At 40.8% G+C, this 22,474-nt stretch overlaps 1 protein-coding gene across 1 annotated transcript in view; it reads right to left on the bottom strand.

The window, feature by feature from the left end:
* Positions 1-22,474, bottom strand: part of MARCHF11 (membrane associated ring-CH-type finger 11) — a 47,011-nt gene that overhangs the window by 3,244 nt on the left and 21,293 nt on the right. The window contains exon 3 of the mRNA XM_074945014.1: positions 6,581-6,773. Coding sequence (XP_074801115.1) covers positions 6,581-6,773 — 193 coding nt within the window. The remainder of the gene's footprint in view (positions 1-6,580; positions 6,774-22,474) is intronic.

The following is a 22,474-nucleotide window of genomic DNA, read 5'->3' as shown; positions in this document are numbered from 1 at the left end:
ACCACTGCCCTCTCAAAGCCAGTTTCTGCCCTTGATGCCATTTTAGGAAAGAGTGATTTGTGACTTCCTGTAGCAGCCATAAAGACTTCAGGTAAGGGAACACTGTGGATATATGATATTGAAGCTGCCATCCTCCTAAGTTGAGTGAATCCTGAGCTTCAGCGCATTCATAATGACTGGTTGTATCGTCATATCCGCTTAGTTTTTGACCTTAGTTTAACTTTCTACAAAGGCCACAGATGATCTCTTTGACTTTCTAAATTGCTTAGTCCTGTCCAAGTAGTAGCTGTGTGGATATATAGGGTGTACATCTTTTCCTTCCAAAGCTCAAGACATTCTGGTGAGGTGAAGACAAATAGTGATATAAACTGACTGAGATCGAAATCCAACACAATTCTTACCAGAAATTTGAAGTGATTCCTACATACAATCATATCTTTATGTTGTACAGTATAAGATCTGTAGGCCATAGCTCTTTACAGCAAGGACTCTCTTTAGCACATCCTTGGCACTGTATGAACATAATTGGGCCATAATCCTTGATTAGGCCTTTAGGTGGTACTGTAATTTAAATTATTTTAAGGGCCTGCAACTCTATTGGGTCTCTTCATTTGCCTTCTTGTTTTTAAACCATTAGGGTGCACTTACATTACATTTACAAACTTTTCTCTGAAACCATAAGGGCTAAAAACTTTTTTAAATGAAAGCAGATATTCTCATATACTCACTTGTCTCAAGGAGCTGTTGGTTTAAATAAAACACTAAATACTACAAGACTTGCAATAAAACAGATCTGGCAACAGTAGATGAGATAGAAGGGGCAACCTCTGAACAGTTTCGCACCATTTCCTCCCCTAACACTGAGTCTGACTCTACATCTGGCACAACTACTGATCCCAGGGACTTAGGTGAAGGGGGCCAAGGGATCCCCATTGGTGCCTTCAGCTTCTTTGCAGAACACTTTCTAGGGGAGTCCTGGAGGACTGACGTCCTGGAGTTTTGGCCAGATAGATCTGACCTGGCAGGATCCAAGAAAACCGTATCCTCAGGATCTCTAAGATTTAAACAAACTTTGATTGCAGTGGGGTCTGGCCAGATCCAACAGTAGGACCACCTTTTCTTCTTATTGTGGTGTCTTTCAGAAATAGTACCACTGTAAGAAGATCTTTCCTTGGCTCCATACAAAGAATCTGGATCCTGAGCCAGTGGAACAAATTTCAAAAGCCCCTGCAAACACCTTTACAAAGACAATCCTTTTCAATCTGAGATTTGGCATCAGGCTACAGCACCAAAACTGGCTTTGTCGACACAAAAACTGTATGATCAATGGATTTTTCAGTTCACTAGCAATTACCTCTTCCCCTACTCCTCCCCATCCCTCAAAAAATCATTTTGGGTCAAACCAAAACCAAAACTTTCCAAAATGTTTGGCAAATCAAAAAGTCTACAATTCATTTCTGGTTGAACAAAATGTTTCATTTTGATTTTGATCATTTCTAAATGCTTTGATTTTTTAAAATAAAATTAATGCAAATTTTGAAAGTACTTCTGAATCAAAAAGCTAAACATGCACTTTAAAAATGATGAAATGATTTTTTTCAGAGTTTTAAAGTCTTTTTTTACTTAAAGAATTCAGCAAAATTGACACAAAAACATGAAATATTTCAGCATCACTAAATCTGCATCTTTTTGCTGTAAAACATTTCATCTGGAATATTTTGTCCAGCTCTAGTTGCCATGCTACTCATGCCTGAGGACATCTTCCAGAAGAAGGTCTCCCAGAATCATGCCTCTTGGAGGAGCAGGTTCTGGAGCAAAGTCTTAGTCCTTGTGAGCCCTTTTTGAGTTGGCCTTGCAGGCGTGACAACTTTTAGCTAAGTGCTCTTCCCTATGGAATAAATTGCCTCAAATAGGGACCATCACAGGACAAAAGGAAAACCCCTTAAAACTATTGTTTCAATGGGCCCACAAAAATGTGTGAATTGATCAAACAATTAACATGAAATATAAATAAATCTAACTTTAACAATACAACTATTTCAAAAACCACTTATAACTAAATTTGTCTAACATGAAGGAAAAGGAGCTGGTGAATAGAAAGATACTGCAGTACAGTTAGTGGGGGAGGTTATTTATACCATTGGTCTATAGAATGTTGAAGTAGGGGAATTGTACACACACTAACTGACAACTTACTACTTCAAAAAGGTTCCATTACCACATTCTTAGTCATTCTTCTCCAGTAGTGTGACTATGTGGAGGCAATGTGATGAAGGAGAGCAGCCAGGTCCAAGCAATGGAAGAGCAGGAAGCTAATGTACTATTCCTCAAGGAATCCTTAAAGTTTTGAATCCTAAATTCCTTTAATGTAAACTCTTTGTGCTCTCTCTCTCTCATAATCCCAACAGGGAGGGACTAATCTCTAGCATTATCAAAGTGTACAGCTTTGACTGGTCACAGTTCCATTTAGGTCAAATGTGAAAGACTTCTCTGCAAATCTTGCATGATCTGGAAGTTTTCCTGTAAGAACTTCATGCCCAGTTCAGATGCAGAATTGCACAGAGAATTGCCATATTTGACACTGACGTGACTAGAAGGGGGTACTGTAAGGAGGGACCCAGAATTCCTGGGAAAGATCAGAAGAGGATGAAGAGAACAATGGACACAAATTTAACCTATATGTTAAAATGTTTAAGTTAAATTGATGTTGATAGAACTCTCTTCCGTGAATAGAGAGTAAGAATAGTCTTTGTTAAAGTCTTTATTCTTTGTTAAATGTTACAAAAGTGGACTTCCTGTAAAACTGGATAGGCTGCAAATGGAATTGATCAGAGAATCCACATAAGTTATTTAGCAGGTGGCATACTTGTGAGCTGTAAGCTTTGACAGTTTTCTCTTGGTACAATGAATGACAAGGCTGGCAGTTTAAAATGTATGGTTATTTTTTAATATTACTTACTGGATAGGAGTGTGGATTGATGCAATGAGATCAGATTTAATGGAAAAATACTAAAAATAATCTGTTAAAGTTTCTAAATGTGCAGGTTTTTAATATAACTGTGCAGTTCTCACTAGCCAATTATTGAACTTCATTTCAAAATTATAAAAACAATAATACTTCAAGCAGTACAGATATTTACATTTCTCAGGTGGCTGAAAACATTTTATTGTTTATGCAGAGCCATAGATGTGCATGACTTTAGACCAGTGAGCTCCAAACTTTTTTGATAGTACACCCCTATCAGTAAAAATTTTTTGAGCACGCGCCCCCAATATATGTATATTTATTTATGTATAAATTATATACATATACTACTGTGCATTTAATATATTGTGGAAATTATAAAACAAAGACAAAAAATCGAAATTAAAAAATGATGAGATAAAGATGAAATAAATATTTTTTTAAATTTATTTATTAACAATACAAAAACCCTTTTTGCTCTCACTAAAAATATTATTAATAATAATAATAATATTTTTAGTGAGAGCAATGTGATTGAATATGCTTTATTATTTTTGAAAATCTTGGTTTAACACTTTGTGATACAGCCAGCGCTCAGGCTGGGGTGCGGGGTCTGGGAGGGAGTTAGGGTGTGGGAGAGCGCTCAGGGTGAGGGTGCGGAGGAGGAGTGAGGGGAGGAGGCTCAGGGCTGGGGCAGGCAGGAGGTGCACAGCACTTACCTGGGGCAGCTCCTGTTTGGTGCAGAGGGTGTGCAGGTGGCTCTGCGAAGCACAGCACCACCCCCATGGCCACGATTCTGGGAGCCGCAATTCGGGGAGCTGCCCCCCCACCCCCGGCAGGCAGGGCCACCTGGAACTCAGGGGCTTTAGGGCCCTGGGCTAAGGGGGTCCCGGGGCCCTGGCCTGCAGCTCTAAAGCCCCTTTCGGAATGCGACCCTGAGAGCACGGGCCGGAGGACTCAGGAGGAGCAGGGGCAGCTGCGCAGCCAGCAGCCGGAAAGAAGCGGCACTTTCCCCTTCAAAGCCGGCCGCAGAGAAGCGGGCCGGAGGACTCACGGCCGCCCCCCCCCTTTTTTCTTTTTCTTTTCCCCCTCCGGCAGTGCTCCTCCTACCGCGCAGCCCTTTTGCTCCGGCGCTGCTCCTCCTGCTGCGCCCCCCCACTCGATCGTCGCGCCCACCCCACTTTGGAGACCACTGCTTTAGACAACTGGAATAGGTCTTTAGTCACGGAGTTTACAACTCAGGCCCTGACCCTGAAATTAACTATCCATGAGCGCACCCTTGTGCCTATGCAAACCCCCACTGAAATCAGTGAGGCTTTGCATGGGTGCAGGGACCTATCCACAGGGAGTTTATTGCAGGAGTAGGGTCTCATTGAGACATGACAAAATAATGGATGATCACAAATAAAGGGGTGGGGCACTTAACTTTAACTTTTAGACTTGTGCTTCATAACACTTCTGTTGGCTGCATCAACACTACACAGGTCATAGTGTGTGAGGAACAGAGTATAGCATACATCTACTTGTTAGTCCTTTTACATAATTTAGAGGTAGTAGGTAAGAATTAAAGAGTAAGACAAAAACTTTCTAATGTAATAAAATCATTGCCCACTGAACTGCTGTTGGAAAGTTATATTTGTCACCAGATTGTCTTGTGGCTTTTTTAGATCATTCAGAAACCTAAACAACACTTGCATTCCAAGGAATTTAATTCAAATATTTTCAGTTGAAACAACTACTCAGATTATTCCTTTATCCTATAGAAGTTACAATAACAGACACCTCTAACACAGAGTAAAGTTGGAGATGTTAATAGATGTTTTAAAAATGTATAAGTGGTCTTGGATACACGTTTAAAATACAATAAGCTGCAGAAGATTACTTGAAAATATATTGAACTTGAATGGTCTGAGCTGATCAGGAGTACAGAAATGCTGCACAATTACCAAAACAGCTAATCAGTTATTTCTTAATTCCCAGACACAAGTTTAGTAACTTAAAGTTATTAGGTAACATAATTGTTTAAAAAAAAACCCTACATACTAAGCTTGTTACCATTAATTAAAAGTTAATGTTCAAGTAAGGAAACTATAGTTACAAAAATGTAGCTAGAGATGCTAATTAATGCTATTAGTATTAATTATAAGACTGTAGTTATATGCATATATTTAGATCTAAGGCCTCTGGCAAGTTTCCAAGTATCACTACTGTATATTGTTTTAAATCTTGATGTGAAAATTCACATTGGACATTCCAGTGACTACTTTATAACTCTTAGCAGTCCTTTCTTAGAACTGAATTTCCTCATTAGTACATCCACAACCCTGTTCCACTGATACATTTAGTTCTATAGATAAATACACTAATGTATTTTTATCTGTCTACAGATAATAAGCAATCAATTTTGAACTGATAAGAGTTTGATTTTTTGTAACAAATTAAACCAGTGAAAAAATTAAATTAACACAATTAGTTTCAAATAACTATGTTATCAACTGAACTGTATGATAATGTATACATGATATAATAAGAGGCAATGTGGTTTCATGTAGAGCAGAAGACTCTGAGTCAGGAATTCCAAGTTCTGTTTCTGACTCTGCCATTGGCTTACTATATATACAAGTCACCACTCTTTCCCTGAGCTTCCCCATATATAAAACTGAGTTGTTAGCAACATCTGAAAAGGATTTTGAGATTTTTTTTTAATGAAAAGCATTATACAGCATTTCATCATGTTATTGATATAAAAATTCTGGGAACCTTAGTTCAAATTACTATGCCTTACTTACTCTAAGAGTGACTAAAATCCCTTTATTTTTATTTTAGTGTAACCTCTTTCACATTCAGCTCATAGATGCTTTACTATTTAAAAGTTTTTATTTAGACATTTTGGGATCAATATGTTAAAGGAAGTGCACATACACACACACACACAAAAGCTTTCAGAAAGTTGCATCTTCACTTTTTAAGAGTTCTCATGGCAACATAAACCACTTGAGCTCTGGTTTCATAGTATAATTAATAAATTAAAATACTTAGCACTTATTTAGTGTTTTTTATCTGTTTAGGATGTCACCAGAACTCTTGAATTAGTTCCTTCATCTCACTGCAGCAGTGCAGCCTATCCATTATACTCTATTTCTAGAGTAGTGTGTCACACAACTCTGTTGAGTGTAGTTCTAGCTATGTAGATCTACAAGAAAATCCTTGGGACCTATTCTAGGGACCTATTCTATCCTTGATGTAAATAACTAACTCTGATTAGCAACAAAGGAAGAGTTGAGAGAACAGAACTCTCATTAGTCCTTTTCATCAAATCTTTGTTATAATTTGACCTATTGACCCTCCTACACTTTACCATCCTTTTAAATTTCAAAGTAGGCAAAATTGATTGTGATTCTGGGATTTAACATTTAGGGAAAGTGATTTGATCAGTCTGAGGCTTAAGTTTTTGTTTGGTTCCTCTCTCACAGTGTCTCTACTTTTGTAAAAGTCAAGTGTTTGCTAAGGATGTCAGCTAAGAATAAATAAGTAGAGAATTGAAAAGCTGAGGAAGTTTGATCCATAGTTACACTCTTAAACCACAATCTGTACTGATTAATGTTTTGAGCTTACCTATGCACACTAGATCCATAAAACCATACATTCCATAGCAGATTTGAAAAAGGATGTCCTTTCTTTGCCATACTGCATAGGGGCTGAAGGCTGACCATAGAAGCCAAGTCACACTTGCTACTAAGAACAGAGATCCTAGGATTACAGCAATCATCTGCACTTTCTCAACCAGTGTTATTGTAATGCTTTGCCACTAGAAGAGAAACAAAGTAGTGTAAGATAAAATATTACTTTTTGAAGACTTACATTCAACTCCAGTTTTCTCCTGAAACCAGAAATCATTTTAATATTCATACAAATCTTCATAGATCTTTGCTAATATTCTTGACACTACAATTTATGAAGGAAAAAAAGACAGACTAGTAGTATAGAAACTGGTTATGTTACGGTTTTTTTAATGTTGTTGCCCATATCACCATCTAGAAATGTACTTTGGAAGATTTACATTTATTTCAATCCTGCTATGAATACATTAGACAAAAATATTCAGCATCGGGAAATGCAGCTTGCCTTTCACATCTATATAACAAGTAGCATCAAGACACTGTGGTCAATATCAAAGCCTTACATCACAGACCCACGAAAGACTGTGTACCTTAGTGAGCTTCATACAGAATGGGAGTCCACGTAATAAACTTCACAGGCAACAATTGTCTAAAATAAACCTTATAGCAAGAGGATGGATTTGCAGAAGATGGCCTAATGGAAATCCAGGCTCAAGTAGCATATTATGAAGGAATAGTTTGTTTTCCTACAATTAAGGAACTATACATATACAATACATTTTATCAGTATTTAAAATCTGTAGAACTATATTCGGATTTTATTAGGGTCATGTATTCAATAGCAAAATCATTTCATACTTCTCAGCTACAGCCATATAGCACCTTTGGCAGTTTTCTGCTCTGTAATGCTATCAGTTACAGACATTTGTGTTTTTCTCTTCTCACATTTACCAAAGTGAGACAGAACCAGAATAACTTTGTGCTAAATATTAGGAATCAAAACAACACTCTTAAATGTAATAAAAATTAATTTTCATGAGACATATAATTGTTAAGAATAAATATTAAATTGTTTAAAATATGTGGAAAAGGTTAGTGATAAGCTGATAAATAAAACCTTCATAGTGCAATTTTGGCAAGTTTGAGGTTCCTTTTTAAATAAACTTTTGGTCATATGAACTTGACTTGGGTTTTGGGTTTTGTTATGTTTAATTTAAAAGAAAATTAATTGTCTGTTATAATTTTTTTTTGAAGATATCATCATTAAAGGTTTCACTCTGGAGTGGAGAGGGAATGCAAGTGTTTGGTTTGGGACAAAGATTACAGGACTTTAATCCTCTCCCTGAATTACTGCGGGACTACATCAATGGTTCCCATTTGGATTAAGGATGACATTCATAACTGGGAAAGGGCCAGGGACAACTGCTTTTCATAAGTGAGTAAATTGTATTTTGCCAATATCATTTGATAATTGGCCGCCTTCGTTTCCAGGATGGCTGGTACCCCTTTATCTACTCTTTGCTATTGAAAGCAGAAATGTAGGTGTGAGATACAAATCCTTGGACAGGTCTTAAGGACCTAAGTTTCTACCAGTAAAGTTCCCTAGTTGTCCGAATTTCTGCCGGTGGGCATGTGCAATACCACCTAAGTCCTGATGCCGCTGAGCTGCTCGCATTCCAGCTCATGTCTAATCCCTGCTGAGATTCACAAACTAGATATTCCCTTGCCTATTACACCTACATGAGCTGATCTGGTCACCATATTCTTAGCATGCCTACCATATCAAAGACAGCTGGGGGTTAGAGAGAGCAAGTCCCATTATCTCCATCAGCCCTGTGGTAAGATTACTCACCTGGGATGAGGGAGACCCAGAATTCAACAGGTGCACTGCTTGATTTGGAGCAGGGACTTAGACCCATGTCGCCCAGGTGAGTGCACTAACCACCCAGCTATTCTGCATGGGCCTCTTTCAATCTCTCCTGTTGAAGTAGTTCCACTTTGTATACCTAATGAAATATTAATTGGGCCAGAAAGAGAATGAAAATTATTCTGTAATCCAGAAGTTAAAGCGCTCATCTGGAGGATACAAGAACTGAGTTCAAGTTCCTTCTCCAATTCAGGCAGAACAGAGATTTGAAAACAGATCTCCTACATCCCAGATGAGTACCCTAATCACTAGGCTATCAGATGTCATGGAGTGGGAGGGGGGGGTCTGTGATAGGGGTGCATAAACCCCATACCAACAAGGTAAGGGTTAATGAACTTCTCTGGCCTCAAGCAGCCCTGCCCCACCACACCTGTAAGGCATTCCCGGCCTGGAGAGAAGATAAAAAGGCAGAAGCTTAGCTAATGGGAGATCTGGGAGGGAAACACACCTTTGCTCTTCAGCCCTAAAGTGCCTAGCTGAAGGCAGGAGCTGCATGGGTAACATTCTGAAGCCCTTGTCAAGACAATGGAGAGCTTGAGTCTGAACCAGTATTTTGGGACTATTACTAGAGACTTGCCTGCAAGTAACAAACCGGGTTATGGCCTATCTGCAGCTGTCTGAAGGAACTGTCCTGCCATGACCTTGTGTTAGTTCATTTGTGTTTGGTTTGCCTTTTGACCTTTGATAGCCCTGGAAGGGGTGGACTTCTACAGATTCAGTTGGAGGGTTTAGTCTCCCACAACCAGAATTGTACCTTTGGCTGCTTGGAGATGGAAGACCAAAGGCCCGGTGAATTCAGAATCCTGTCATGCTTGTAGGGGGGCCAGTTATATGCCAGGGTCTTTGGGTTTTGTGTTGTTAGAAATGACTGACACTGGCTTTGTTACCTAATTCCAAGAGAGGTAACATTGCTGTGAATCTTAGGTGGAGGGAAGTGCCTTTGAGGTGCAGGTTTAAGTTCTGTCCCTCTCCACAGCATTTCCTGTGGGCTAGCTTAGGTGGATCTCTGTTCAGTTGCCTTTCTTGGGTACCCAACTCTTCCCCATGTATTGTATAGGATGCCTGGACATTTAACTGAGAATTTCATTGGGCAGCAGGATGTCTAAGTGTTAGGTGTTTCAGTGTTGCAATGCCCAAGTCCGTTTGCAGACCTAGTCCACAGTGACTAACGTGCATATACTATTTGGCAGTGCATGAAGATATTTAAATCTCTACCCATTCTGCATATGAAATGGTTGGGAGCATGTTACAGCAACACTGGTTTCTGCAATAATTTGTGTAGAAGGCCAGTGTAATATTGTAAGAACAAAAAAGGATATTTAACTATCTTCTGCACAATATTTTTTCATTGACAATTATGTGGATGTTGGGGGCCAGGGAAGAATTGTACATATTATACTGTGTAACTTAACAAAAACTGTTATCTACCTAGGGGTTGTTTTTGTACATAAGGCTATAAGGGAGGACAACTTGCATTTAAGGGACACTATGATAAAAGTCAAAAGAAATCAACATAAAATTTTGACATTCTATTTAGACTTTTTGCCTCCCATCTAAGAATTCTAAACTGGTGTAACTCTATTTTTAGTTACACCAATGTAATATCCATTGAAGTCATTAGGAGTTAAACTTATTGGACCAAAATCATATACGTATTACTTTGTGCCATTGTTTCTAGTAATCTATTTTTACACAAGCTTTAAAGAAAAGCCACTTCTCAGTGTAATTACTGAAATGAAAATGTGGATGGGTATAAAACCTTGTAGATCTACCAAAAACACATTAGGAACTATGCTTAACCATTTTTGTAATTCATTCAGCTGAAGCATTTTGCTGCATTTTAATACTTTTAAAAATGAAAGCTGTTCACATTAGAAATACTTTAGAATTTCCCTGCAATATTTCACTGAGCATGTATTTAGCATTTAAAAGATAAATGAATATATTATTTGAATTAAAAATGGCTCAAGTTCTCCATATATGGTTTAGTGTGGTAATGAAGGTAGACATAATTCAAGAATGGATTGGCTTCCATTCAGTAGGCCTGTGGAAATTAGGGTACTGAAGAGAATTAGCTGACTCTCAGGAGACTGGATTATGACCAGATCCTCAGATCCATTGTCATAATTTGCTAATTTATACCAGATTGTGATCTAGCCCTGTAGCTTCACAGCAATCTATCCTAAGTGTACTAGGAGTTAATCTAAACAAATATTTGTCTGTAGGCACAATTCCTTTTTGACATTGGAAATGATGATGTGTTAGGAAAGTCATGTTTAGTGAAATAGTAAGCAAATGGACAACCTATCCTGGAAAAGGAAGAATAGGGAATGCATAATTTTTAAATTCTCTGTTGCTAGCTGAGATTTTTATTTAAATCTTAGTATCAGCAGACTAACTGGTGTTCAAGAGTTTGGATGCGGGAAGTAGCTACTTAATGTTTAATGTAGCTACTGTTTGGGTATGCCTAAACTTTGAGCTGGGGATGTGATTTCCAGCTTGAGGAGACATACCTGTGCTAGTTCTGATCTACCTAGCTTGTTAAAAATAGTATAGTTGGGGTAATGTGAGTGGGAGGAGTTAGCTGCCCCATGTACTTGCCTATTGTCTTGGGTGGATACATACTCAGGGCAGCTAGCCCCTCCCACCACTCATGCTGCTCCAGCTACACTGTATTCTTAATGTGCTAGCTTAAGGATGGGGGGCATAACTGGGGATGCTGTTCATCCATTTCAAAAGTGTGGTAGACTCACAACTCAGTGCTTAGATGATACACTGATAGCTACCTTAGAAATATAATTAATTAGATAGACATCTGTCTATCTGCAACTAAAAAATCCTGCATTTTTTTAAATGCCAATGTTGTCTCCCCCTGTTGGACAGATGGATGATTTGGCTAGAAAACTGATCGTAATATCACCGTACTCATTTTTACACTGTAATACAATAGCATTTTATCATTTTCCATCAGCCCCGTTGAAGAAACTGCCTTTGCCAATTTGTCATGTTCTATCTGAGAAATTTCCCTCTTGAATTTTAAAATGGGCATTTTTTTTAATGAACAGATACTTATTGAGTCCAGGCTGGCACTTCATTGTCCTTGCAAGATCCTGCAAAATCCAGTATAGAACTGGATACAATCCAGTCTACGATCCTGCCCACCAAATCGAAAGCTTTGCGTTACAGAAGTGCACAGGCTGTAAATACTAACTTCTCTCATACAGAGTCTAATTTTGAAAGCTCTGTACATAGAGATTCTGTTTTGTGAGTTGCATGTGTGAAAAGTTTGTAGTGTGGGGACCAAATTTTGTATTTCCCTGCATTGTAAAAATTTTTGAATATTTCAGCCAAAATTGTGAAAGGACCCCAAAAATCTCCAAATGAAAGCTTTTAACCAGACATAAGATCTCCAGTGATTCTGTTTATATGTCAGCTTTTAGTTAGTAGCCAGTTATTGTGAACTGATAGTATTTAGAAGTAGGTATAGTAACTTCTTGTAGCAAAAATACTTGTTTTAGTTTAATCCAGAGGTAGGCAACCTATGGCACGCATGCCAAAGGCGGCACGTGAGCTGATTGTCAGTGGCACTCACACTGCCCGGGTCCTGGCCACCGGTCCAGGCAGCTCTGCATTTTAATTTAATTTTAAAGGAAGCTTCTTAAATATTTTTAAAACCTTATTTACTTTACATACAACAATAGTGTAGTTATATATTATAGACTTATAGAAAGAGACCTTCTAAAAACATTAAAACGTATTACTGACACGCAAAACCTTAAATTAGAGTGACTAAATGAAGACTCAGCACACCACTTCTGAAAGGTTGCCGACCCCTGGACTTTAATCCAAAGATGACCCTTCTGCATTGGCATTCTTTGTTATGACACACTAGAATACGTTCTCACAGAAATGAGATTTCATAAATATGCACTACAGAAAGTCTATTTCCACCAATCACAAAGCACAACTAGCATTAAAGTTAGTTTTTCTGAAACTTTTCTGAAATAGATAGTTATAGTAATTTCATATGACTAAGCCCCTTCTTTTAGGCAGCCACTAGCTAAAAAACTTTTTGTTGTAAGAACAAGACTCATTTTATGGAATCAAAAACTATTTAAGCTTTGTCTCTGGCTATGATTATTTATAGCTCTTTACTACACACCATGTTGCATGCTGTTAAAAGATTAAGTGATTGCAAAAGCACATGAATTACTTACCATCAGCAAGTTTTGTCAGTGTGATTATTGCTATTTCTCAATCTTTTAATGGAAGTTAATGTTGAGAGGCTGCACAAAGCATTTTATAAACTGATTTAACATTCAAAATCAAATTCATTTAGTTATTGAAATGAAAAATGTAATCCTAATTTAAACTATTATTTGCAACCAATATTTCTCATTTCCTTAATTTGGTAATTTGTCTAAATAAGGAGTTATGAAACGTGAATATAAATTGTTCCCTTTATCTCTAGATTTTTTTAACTTACAAAGCACTCTGCTAAAATGATCTTTCTAATTAGGGAATGTACAGTCAGTAAATCAAAAATTTTAAAGACGCTTTTTTCAATATAGACATATGTGAAGAAGGTAGAGGAAAAACACCCTGAAAAATAAATATTTATTGACAAGAAATCATCTTTAAATGTAACTCTATATATTAACTGTATATAAAATTGTTTATAGTCTCTGAACCTTATTAAACCTATCTGCTAACTATCTTAACTTAACTATTTTTGGTTTAGCCAGAAAAATATTTGCCATGTCAAAATCTTTGAATAAGAGCATTCCAATCCATGTTAGAAACCATGGGAGAGGGCTGTTGGGTAAGTTGTGCCCATGCATTCCACAATTTACATGTGTGCACAGAGTCTACACTACTAGACTGCACTCATGCAGCTACTTCACTTTGGCTAATATCTCCATTGTAGGTATAGCCCTTATAGAGAAAACAACGTGCAAGTGCAGAATTCTGATTTGGTAGCATTTTACATCCACTTAGCCAGGTATATAAGACTACACAAAGTAAAAGGCATTGGGGAATTGGGTTCCTTATATTCATCAGAGACACTGTTACACTAATCCACATGGAGATTGTACTATACCATTCTTCCTGATTTCCTTTGAAAACAAATCACATTTCCCCCGACATTTATGTTAATGTTTTTGAAGATCCGCTTAGATATTTTGCTTTGCTTATTCACTAAAGGCCTTAGCCTCATGTAGAACTCTCTTTGAATTATATGGGAGTTTTACTCGTGTATCAGTGGCAAGTCATATCTCTAACTCTGACCCCAGATGCACTGTTCCTCTATTTAAGCAGTCTGGTTATTTTTCAAAATATCTGGCCCCTTTAAGAGGAGTCAGGGTCCAGTCTGCCAGTGAAAGGCTTCATTCAAAGAATGAGCCCATCTCCGCTCACCTGTAAGTAATTAACTGCCTAGGTGGCTGGTTGGCATCTGATTGGCTAATGTGCACCTGACCTGATAAAAGGCTATCAGAATGCAGTTAAAGAAGAGGTACTCCCAGAAAGAGGAGGATCCTAAGGAAAGCATCTTAGAGAGGGCTTTCCTGGATAGCTGCAGTAGGTGTACCTTGCAAGGAGCTGCATGCTACCTAGAGAAGAGCTACAGCCGGCAGGTAGGTCCTGGCTCCAAGGAAGGAATCAAGGTTCAGTACCTTGTGGGCAAAGAGCCTGGACGTGGGACTGAAACTCAGATGGAGTTTGTCTCCCTGCTAAGAAGCCTTGGTGAAGCTCTCTCTTGTGCTCCTGTTGATCTTTCCTTTTAATAAATGAGACTCTCAGAAGGGTGGGCAGGTGAAGGTGTGCTGTTTGATACATAAAAGCCTTGCTGAATTTATTGATAACCTAAACTGGAGAAATTAAGGTTTCAGAGTAGCAGTCGTGTTAGTCTGAATCCACAAAAAGAAAAGGAGTACTTGTGGCACCTTAGAGACTAACAAATTTATTTGAGCATAAGCTTTCGTGAGCTACAGCTCACTTCAGACAGGGTGTACCTGCAGTGCCACATCTGGTTGCAGGGGGGCATATGGGGATGACACATGTCTTTTATTCTTCCATAAGGAGAAATAGTGCAGAATTTGCAAACTCTTTTGAAAAGTTCAGGCTTTTCATAAATTGAATTCTATAGCTCAGAAGTTCTAATTATCTAATTAAAGAATTAGGTTGATTCAACTATGTCTACACCTCTAATAAGAGAAGAGAGATTTTTCTGAAAAAACATCTTCTTTTATCTTCTGGGTTGCACCTATATATCAGCCTCACATTCTCTGATTGGATAACTAATTAGTCTTTCTGATCAGTGTATTTATTCCTTCCTCTGTTATGCTGAAGCTTGTAAAAGTCCACTTGTTTGTGCAAGATGTAAGGTTCAAAAATAACCTAAAAAATTCACTGAGTGAGAACAAAAGTTATATGTGGAATACAACATAACACACACAATAAACCATCTCCACAGTGAAACTGGGGTTTTGGCGATTTGTAGTCTGTTTGGTTGTTGGGGGCGAGGTGGGGGAGAGGTGTCTCTTTGTGTTCCTTTATAATGAACTTTGGAGTATACCTTATGGGCCCAAAAATGACATAGGATAGGACCTACCTATATCTAGTATTATTTAACTAGCTGTCTAGAGATCTATAATCATTCTCTTTGAAGATAGGCAACAGGTAATGAAATGGAAGGCTACAAAAGCCGTTACAAGTGTGTAAGGAAAACATACTATATTGTGTTAAGTGAAAACCATATCACTTTCCTTCTCTAAGTTGTGACTCAGTTAATGCTGGATAGTTTAAATTTGTCATTTTAAAAACATGGGCCAGATCTGCAAATGGTGTAAATTAGCATCATTATGTTAAAGTAAATGTAGCTGATTACAGCAGCTGAGGACCCTGTGAATCCAATACACTTAAAGACTGCGGGGGAAAAGTTGGCTTTCCAAACAGAAATGGAATATATGTGCAGACTAAAGATGAATGGCTCAAATATGCCTCATAGGCACAGCCCTAAGCTGAAGGTAATGCAGAGCTACACCACCTCAGCAGAACATCCAGGAGGCATCTTACCTCAAGGATAGAAACCTCCCAGCATTCTCTGGAGCACACGGTAGAGCTCACAGGGGGAGTATGCCACTGCTAATCTCCTAAAGGTGATGCAATATGCATTCCCTTCTGTAGCAGGCCTGTTCAGGTGGCTGATGTAGAGGGTTTGAGGCCAGGGTCCCACCCTTTTGGGCAGGGATTTCCCTACACCCCCCCCATGAGGGTGTTTACCCCCCCTGAATTTCCCCAACACCCACCCCTCCCCCAGTTTTGTGAACTAGTTACATGCAGTGTTGCCAATTTTGTGATTGTTTGGAAATTTGAATTGAAATTGAAACATTAATACACACTTTAAAAGCATATACACTGTATGATAAAATATGTGTATCTGAAAAAGTATAATAGATTTGAAAAGCATGAACATAGACTAGCTTCCTTATACAGCTGTTGTTTTTATGACAATATCAGTGCATTCATTTCAATGATTGTTGGCCAACCTAATAATTTCAAATCATGATTTATAAGCAAAGTCTAAATGAGCTCTCCCTGACAGCTAGTGATTAGCTGGGGGCTGGGGAGAAAGGCGTCAGGACCAGATTGTATTTACATTCACACCTCATCTACCTAGATATCCAGCAAACAGAGCTGTGTTGCCCAAGTGATAGATTTTGGCTGCGGTTGGGTTACAAATCACTTGAATGCGGGAGGTAAAGAAATGTTGTTGTTCTTATTGTATGAGTAAAGGGCAGTAGAACTGTACTTAGCCTGTGCTGATTGAGGGCATAGAGAGAGAGGGTGGGGACAGGTGCTTGATGGTCTGCCTGAGTCACAAATACTATTAGATTTGCCCCTCTCCACTGTTTAAAGACAGAGCTGATTAGGCTCCATAGATAGTCTTTGTTTTGTTAAGTGATCACTACAGCTGAAATCACTGATAATCAGGTCTAAGTGCTTAGACCTGCTGTGGGACCGTGTTTCCGTGGAAGAGATGGCCCAGTCTGCACTAGCAGCGAGGTTCCCCCACGGAGAGCTCAGCTAAAATCGCTGAGAGCTGGGTGGAACCTCAAGAGACCAACTCTCAGAGGTCACAGTGGCAGGTGGCAGCAGAAGGTGATGGCGCAGGGCCATTGGCAACAGAGCGATGGAGTGAACGGTGGCACAACAAACAGTGGCCAGAGCAAACAGTGAGCAGCTGGGGGAATGAGCAAGGTGCCTTCTTGCTCCCCACCTGGGAGATGAACTCATGTGAAAGCACCTCTGAAAGTCTCCACTGACCAAGGACAACACAGGTGAATGTTAATGAGGCTGTTAAGAATGTTGGAGACACAACACAGTTCATGAGAACAAACATAGCTGTGCCATCATACTTTTTATTTAAGCAAGAGATGCCACACACTACAAACTGGAGGCCAATGTTAAGTGCATTGTCACTTCTTCATCCTGAAGTTGAACACTGGTTCCGAACAAGACCAGCAAATGCTCACTATCTTTCTGCAAGAAACTCAACTGACTGGCTAGACGCATGTGGTGAAAAAGTGAAGAACTCTCTCACCACATTCAAAAAATTTGCACACATGGCTGATGAATGCACCAATGCAAATGGTCATCAAGTATTAAGTCATTGTGTACATTAATCTTTATGTCAGTGGTAGGCCAGTAGATGCATTTCTAGATCAAGTTATAGAAGACAGATTGGCTGCATCTGTGACAACCCACATCTTAGAAGAGTTAAATGTTTGTCAATGGGACCCCAAACAGATGATTGCTTGTGCATTTGATGGAGCTGCAAACTTCTCTGGAAGATATGGTGGAGCACAAGCTTTGCTCATAGAAAAGTGTAACCCTAGTCTCTCCTATACACGCTGCAGAGGCCATCTACTCCAACTAGTGCTTGTACGAGCTGCAGACTCTTCAAAAGACATTTAAAAAGCTATAAATTTATGTCTTCATTATATTCTTTTTTCCGCAAGAGTCAAAAAAGACTATCTTGGAAAATACAGAAGATACACTGGGGCTGAAGTTCAAATTAGTCCAACCTGGGAAAACCCTCTGGCTTTCTCATGAGTGATCCTTGGCTGTTGTCTTAAAATTACTCCAGCCAACTTTAATTTGTGTGATGATTTTAAAATCTAATAAAATAGTCATGAAACATTTTTCAGTTTTTACTATGGTGCCATACAGCCCATCTTCATGCGTATCGGCCCTGCCCCCCTCCTCCCCCCCGTAAATTTGAACACCCCACCCATTTCAATTCCTGGGGAAAACACTGCTTTTGAGGATGGGGGCGAGAGGAACTAACCCCACCTATTCCTTGAACTCAGGAGTGCAAAAACTGCAACTGTGGTTGGTCTTTATATAAAGCCTGAAAAAGGAAGTTTCTTATATTCTTCCTGCCCCCTCCCCATCCCACGCCTGTTTGCACCTGAGCAGGGCTAGTCACAATATGGCCTCCAAATAATATTTTAAGGTGCACTGAAAAGATGTTGCCTGCCAAGACCAGTCATGGCTTTTTCTCTTGCAAGAGCTGGTGACAACAATATAACTTTGCTTTTGATAGTCAAAATTTGTTTGGTGTTAGTTGTGAACAAAGAGTACTGTGCATTTACATTCACATTCAGTGTCTCAAATATCTGAGTCATATTACACATATATACGTCACAGACATTCATGTCTAAGGTGATGCAGTCAAAACATCTTTAAGCATCAATTAATTTGACATGGAAATAACTCTATTGCACATTTAAGTGGTAAAATAACTTGGTATTCAGCTTTGTGAGATATGGTATAATCACTGAGATATATACATAAGAGCTGCCATATTGGGTCAGACCAACGGTCTATCTAACCCAGTGTCATGTCTCTGACAGTGCCCTATACCCAAGCTTCAAAGGAAGTGTACTGAACAGGGTAGTTGGAACGATCTATCCCTGTCTTCCCCTGCCAGCTTCTGGCAGTTAAAGGTTTAGGGTTGCTCTGAACATGGGGTTGCATCTCTGACCATCTTGGCTAATAGCCAGTGATGGACCTATCCATCCTTCTGCGGGCATTCTTTAAAGAGGAATGCATGGAAATTGTTTTTACAAAAGTTTCTCAACTGTAGCAACAGGTACTGAACATTAGGCAATAGACAGATGAACAGAAGCAAAACACCAAAACTATGTTGTAAATCTCACTCTTTCCTCTGGACTTGCAACTTGAAGCTCCAAGAAATGTACTGGGCCTGATTCTTCTAAGTTATCACTCTGTAAATCAGGAGTAGTATCTCTGAAGTCAGTGCAGTTACTTTGATGTAAAATCAGTGTAAAGTGCGCTTGATCATCATCTCACTGTCCTTTGCTCTGAAAGGACATCTTACCATATCTGACATGCTCTTACCATTCTTTAAATGTGTCAATAAAATAGTGGACAAAAGAGAAGCAGCTGACATTTATTTGAACTTTCAAAAAGTACTTCACAAGAGACTACTTTTCTCTTACTTTCAAGAGACAGTAAGTACTGTCATGGATCAGAAATTGACTAGGACAGAAAACAAAGAATAGGAATAAACAGTCAATTTTCATCCCGGAAAAAGATTAATAATGGGGAGCCACAAGGTTCCATACAAAGCTAAGTTGTGTTCAACATATGTATTATCTGGAGGTGAGCAATAAGGTGGTAGAATTTTCAGGTGACACAATTATTTAGGTTCCTCAAGACTAGAGAAGACTAAGGAAACTTGGAGGGATCTAAGCAAGCTAGTTGAATGGAAGATGAAGTCCAGTGTTGACAAATGCAAAATAATGCACCCAGGAAGGAATAAAAAACAGTTACTTACCTCTTGTAACTGTTGTTCTTCGAGATGTGTTGCTCGTGTCCATGCCAATAGGTGCGTGCATGCGCCGCATGCACAATCGCCGGAAACTTTTCCCTAGCAGTACCCGTCAGGTCGGCTGTGGAGATCCCTAGAGTGGCGCCTTCACGGCGGTGTATATATGTCCCTGCCAAACTACCACTTGCTCAATTCCTTCTTGCCGGAATACTCCGACAGTGGGGAGGCGGGCGGGATTTGGAATGGACATAAGCAACACATCTCGAAGAACAACAGTTACGAGAGGTAAGTAACTGTTTTTTCTTCTTCGATTGCTCATGTGCATTCCAATAGGTGACATCTAAGAAGTTACCTCAGGGGCGGGGTCGGAGTTCACCTAATTACTGAGTGCAGGACTGCCCTACCAAACCCAACATCATCCCTCCCCTGCTGGGTAATGGCGTAGTGGGAAGTGAAGGTATGGACTGAAGACCAGGTTGCCACCTTGCAGATATCCTGGATAGGGACCTGCATCAGGAAAGCTGTGGACGCCGCTTGCGCTCTGGTAGAGTGTGACTTTAGCCAGGTCATAGCAAGTCCTGTTGCAGGACGTGATCCATCACGAGATGCGCTGTGATGAGATCGGGAGCCCCCTCATTCTTTCTGCAATAGCAATAAAGAGCTGCGGTGACTTACGAATCAGCTTTGTATGTTCAATATAAAAAGCTATGGCCTTTCTAACATCCAAGGAATGGAACATGCGCTCCCTGTTAGTGGCATGGGGTTTAGGGAAGAACACAGGTGAAAATATGTCCAGGTTCACATGAAACTGGGAGACAACCTTAGGCAGGAATGCAGGGTTGGGGCATAGCTGCACCTTGTCTTTATAAAATACTGTACAAGGTTGTTCGGAGGTCAGTGCTCTGAGTTCGGATACCCTTCTAGCAGAGGATATAGCCACCAGGAGGCCCTTAAGAAACCTGCTCATCATGAGATTACCAAACACTGATCCCCCCGCCGTTCCTGGGTGGAAGGCCAAAATGGCTGCAAGGTGTACCCTTAGGGATGATATTGCTAACCCTTGGTGCTTGAGATCTAAAAGATAGTCCAAAATAAGGGGAATTGGGGCTGCTTGTGGCTCAGTTCCCCTTTGTCGAGACCAAATGGAGAAATGCTTCCACTTAGCCAGGTACGTGGCTCGAGTGGAGGGTTCCTACTCCCCAACAGGACCTCCCTAACCGAGTGCGAGCACTGAAGCTCAAGAGGGTTCAGCCATGGAGCTTCCACGCCATAAGGTGGAGTGACTCCAGGGTGGGGTGCTGTAGACGGCCATGGTCCTGTGAGATTAGGGTTGGACAGAGGAAGTGCTACTAGTCTGTCCACTGAGAGGTTCAGTAACAGTGCTGAACCAGTGCTGGCGGGGCCACGCTGGCACTATGAGGATTAAGGAAGCCCTATCCTGACAAGTCTTGAGGAGCACCCTGTGTATGAGGGGGAATGGCGGAAATGCGTACAGCAGGTGACCCATCCATGACAAGTGAAAGGCATCCACAGTGGAGCCTGGGCTGTGGTTCAGGAAAGAGCAGAATCTCTGGCACTTCCTGTTGCTCTGTGTCATGAACAGGTCCATGTGGGGAGAGCCCCACCTCTGGAAAAGTGAGTGAGCGATGTCCGGTCAGAGGGACCACTCGTGTCCATGGAACGAGCAACTAAGGCTGTCTACCAGCTTGTTCTGCACCCCCAGAAGGTGCAATGCCTGCAGGTATATGAAGTGGGTGATACAAAAGTCCCCACAGCTTGAGCGCTTCCCGACAGAGGGGAGAGGAATGAGCGCCACCCTGTTTATTTATATAGAACATCGCTGCAGTATTGTCCGTGAGCACTGATATGCACATGCCCTGAAGACGGGTCTGAAACGCTTGGCATGCTAGGCGAACCGCCCTCAGTTCCCTCACATTGATGTGCAGCGACAACTCTGCATGGGACCAGAGACCCTGGGTTCTGACATTGTCCAGATGCGCTCCCCAACCGAGCGCCGAGGCGTCTGTGACAAGGGAAAGCATGAGTTGGGGTTTTGCGAAGGGTACTCCCGCACACACCAGCTGTGGTTGCAGCCACCATTGGAGAGAGTGAAGAATTTGTGGTGGGAGGGTCACTATTGAGTCCAATGGGTCCCTGCCCAGTCTGTGCACTTGTGCTAACCATGTCTGGAGGGGCCGAAGGCGCAGCCTGGCATGCTGTACCACGTATGTACATGCCATCATGTGCCCCAGTAGTCTCATACAATTTCTGGCCATAGTTGTGGGGAAGCAGAGGAGGGTCTGGATAATGTCCATGAATGCTTTGAAACGCAGTTCTGGAAGGAACCCCCTCGCGTGCGTGGAGTCCAAGAGAGCACCGATGAACTCTATTCTTTGTGTGGGGGGTCAGTGTGGACTTGGGCTTGTTCAATACAAGTCCCAACCTGAGAAACATAGCCCGGGCCAGGGATACGTGCTCCACCACCTCTGCTTGCGACCCAGCCTTGATGAGCCAGTTGTCCAAATACAGGAACACCTGCACCTGGCACCTGCAGAGGAAGGCTGCCACTACTGCCATACACTTGGTGAACACCCAGGGGCCCACTGAAAGGCCAAATGGGAGCACCCTGAACTGGTAGTGCTGGCCACTGACCACGAATCTGAGAAAGTGACTGTGGGCTGGAATAATAGCAATGTGAAAATAGGCGTCCTTCAAGTCGAGGGTGGCATACCAGTCTCCCGGATCCAGGGAGGGAATGATGGCAGTCAGAGAGACCATGCGAAACTTCACCTTTTTTATGTATGTGTTGAGGTCTCATAGGTCCAGGATAGGCCAAAGCCCGCCCTTGGCCTTGGGGATGAGGAAATAGTGGGAGTAGAACCCCTTGCTCCTGAATTCCTGAGGAACCTTCTCTATTGCCCCTAGAACTAGGAGCGATGTATCTCTTGTAAAAGGAGTTGCTTGTGAGAGGGGTCCCTGAAGAGGGATGGGGTGGGAGGGAACAGAATTGGATAGAATATCCCGCCCCCACCATGCTGAGGACGCAGCGGTCTGACATGATCTGAGACTAAGTATGGTAGAAGCGGGAGAGTCGATTCACA

This window comes from Natator depressus, chromosome 2, assembly GCF_965152275.1.
Source record: "Natator depressus isolate rNatDep1 chromosome 2, rNatDep2.hap1, whole genome shotgun sequence".
NCBI lineage: Eukaryota > Metazoa > Chordata > Testudines > Cheloniidae > Natator > Natator depressus.
This window is presented reverse-complemented; position numbering and strand designations above follow the sequence as displayed.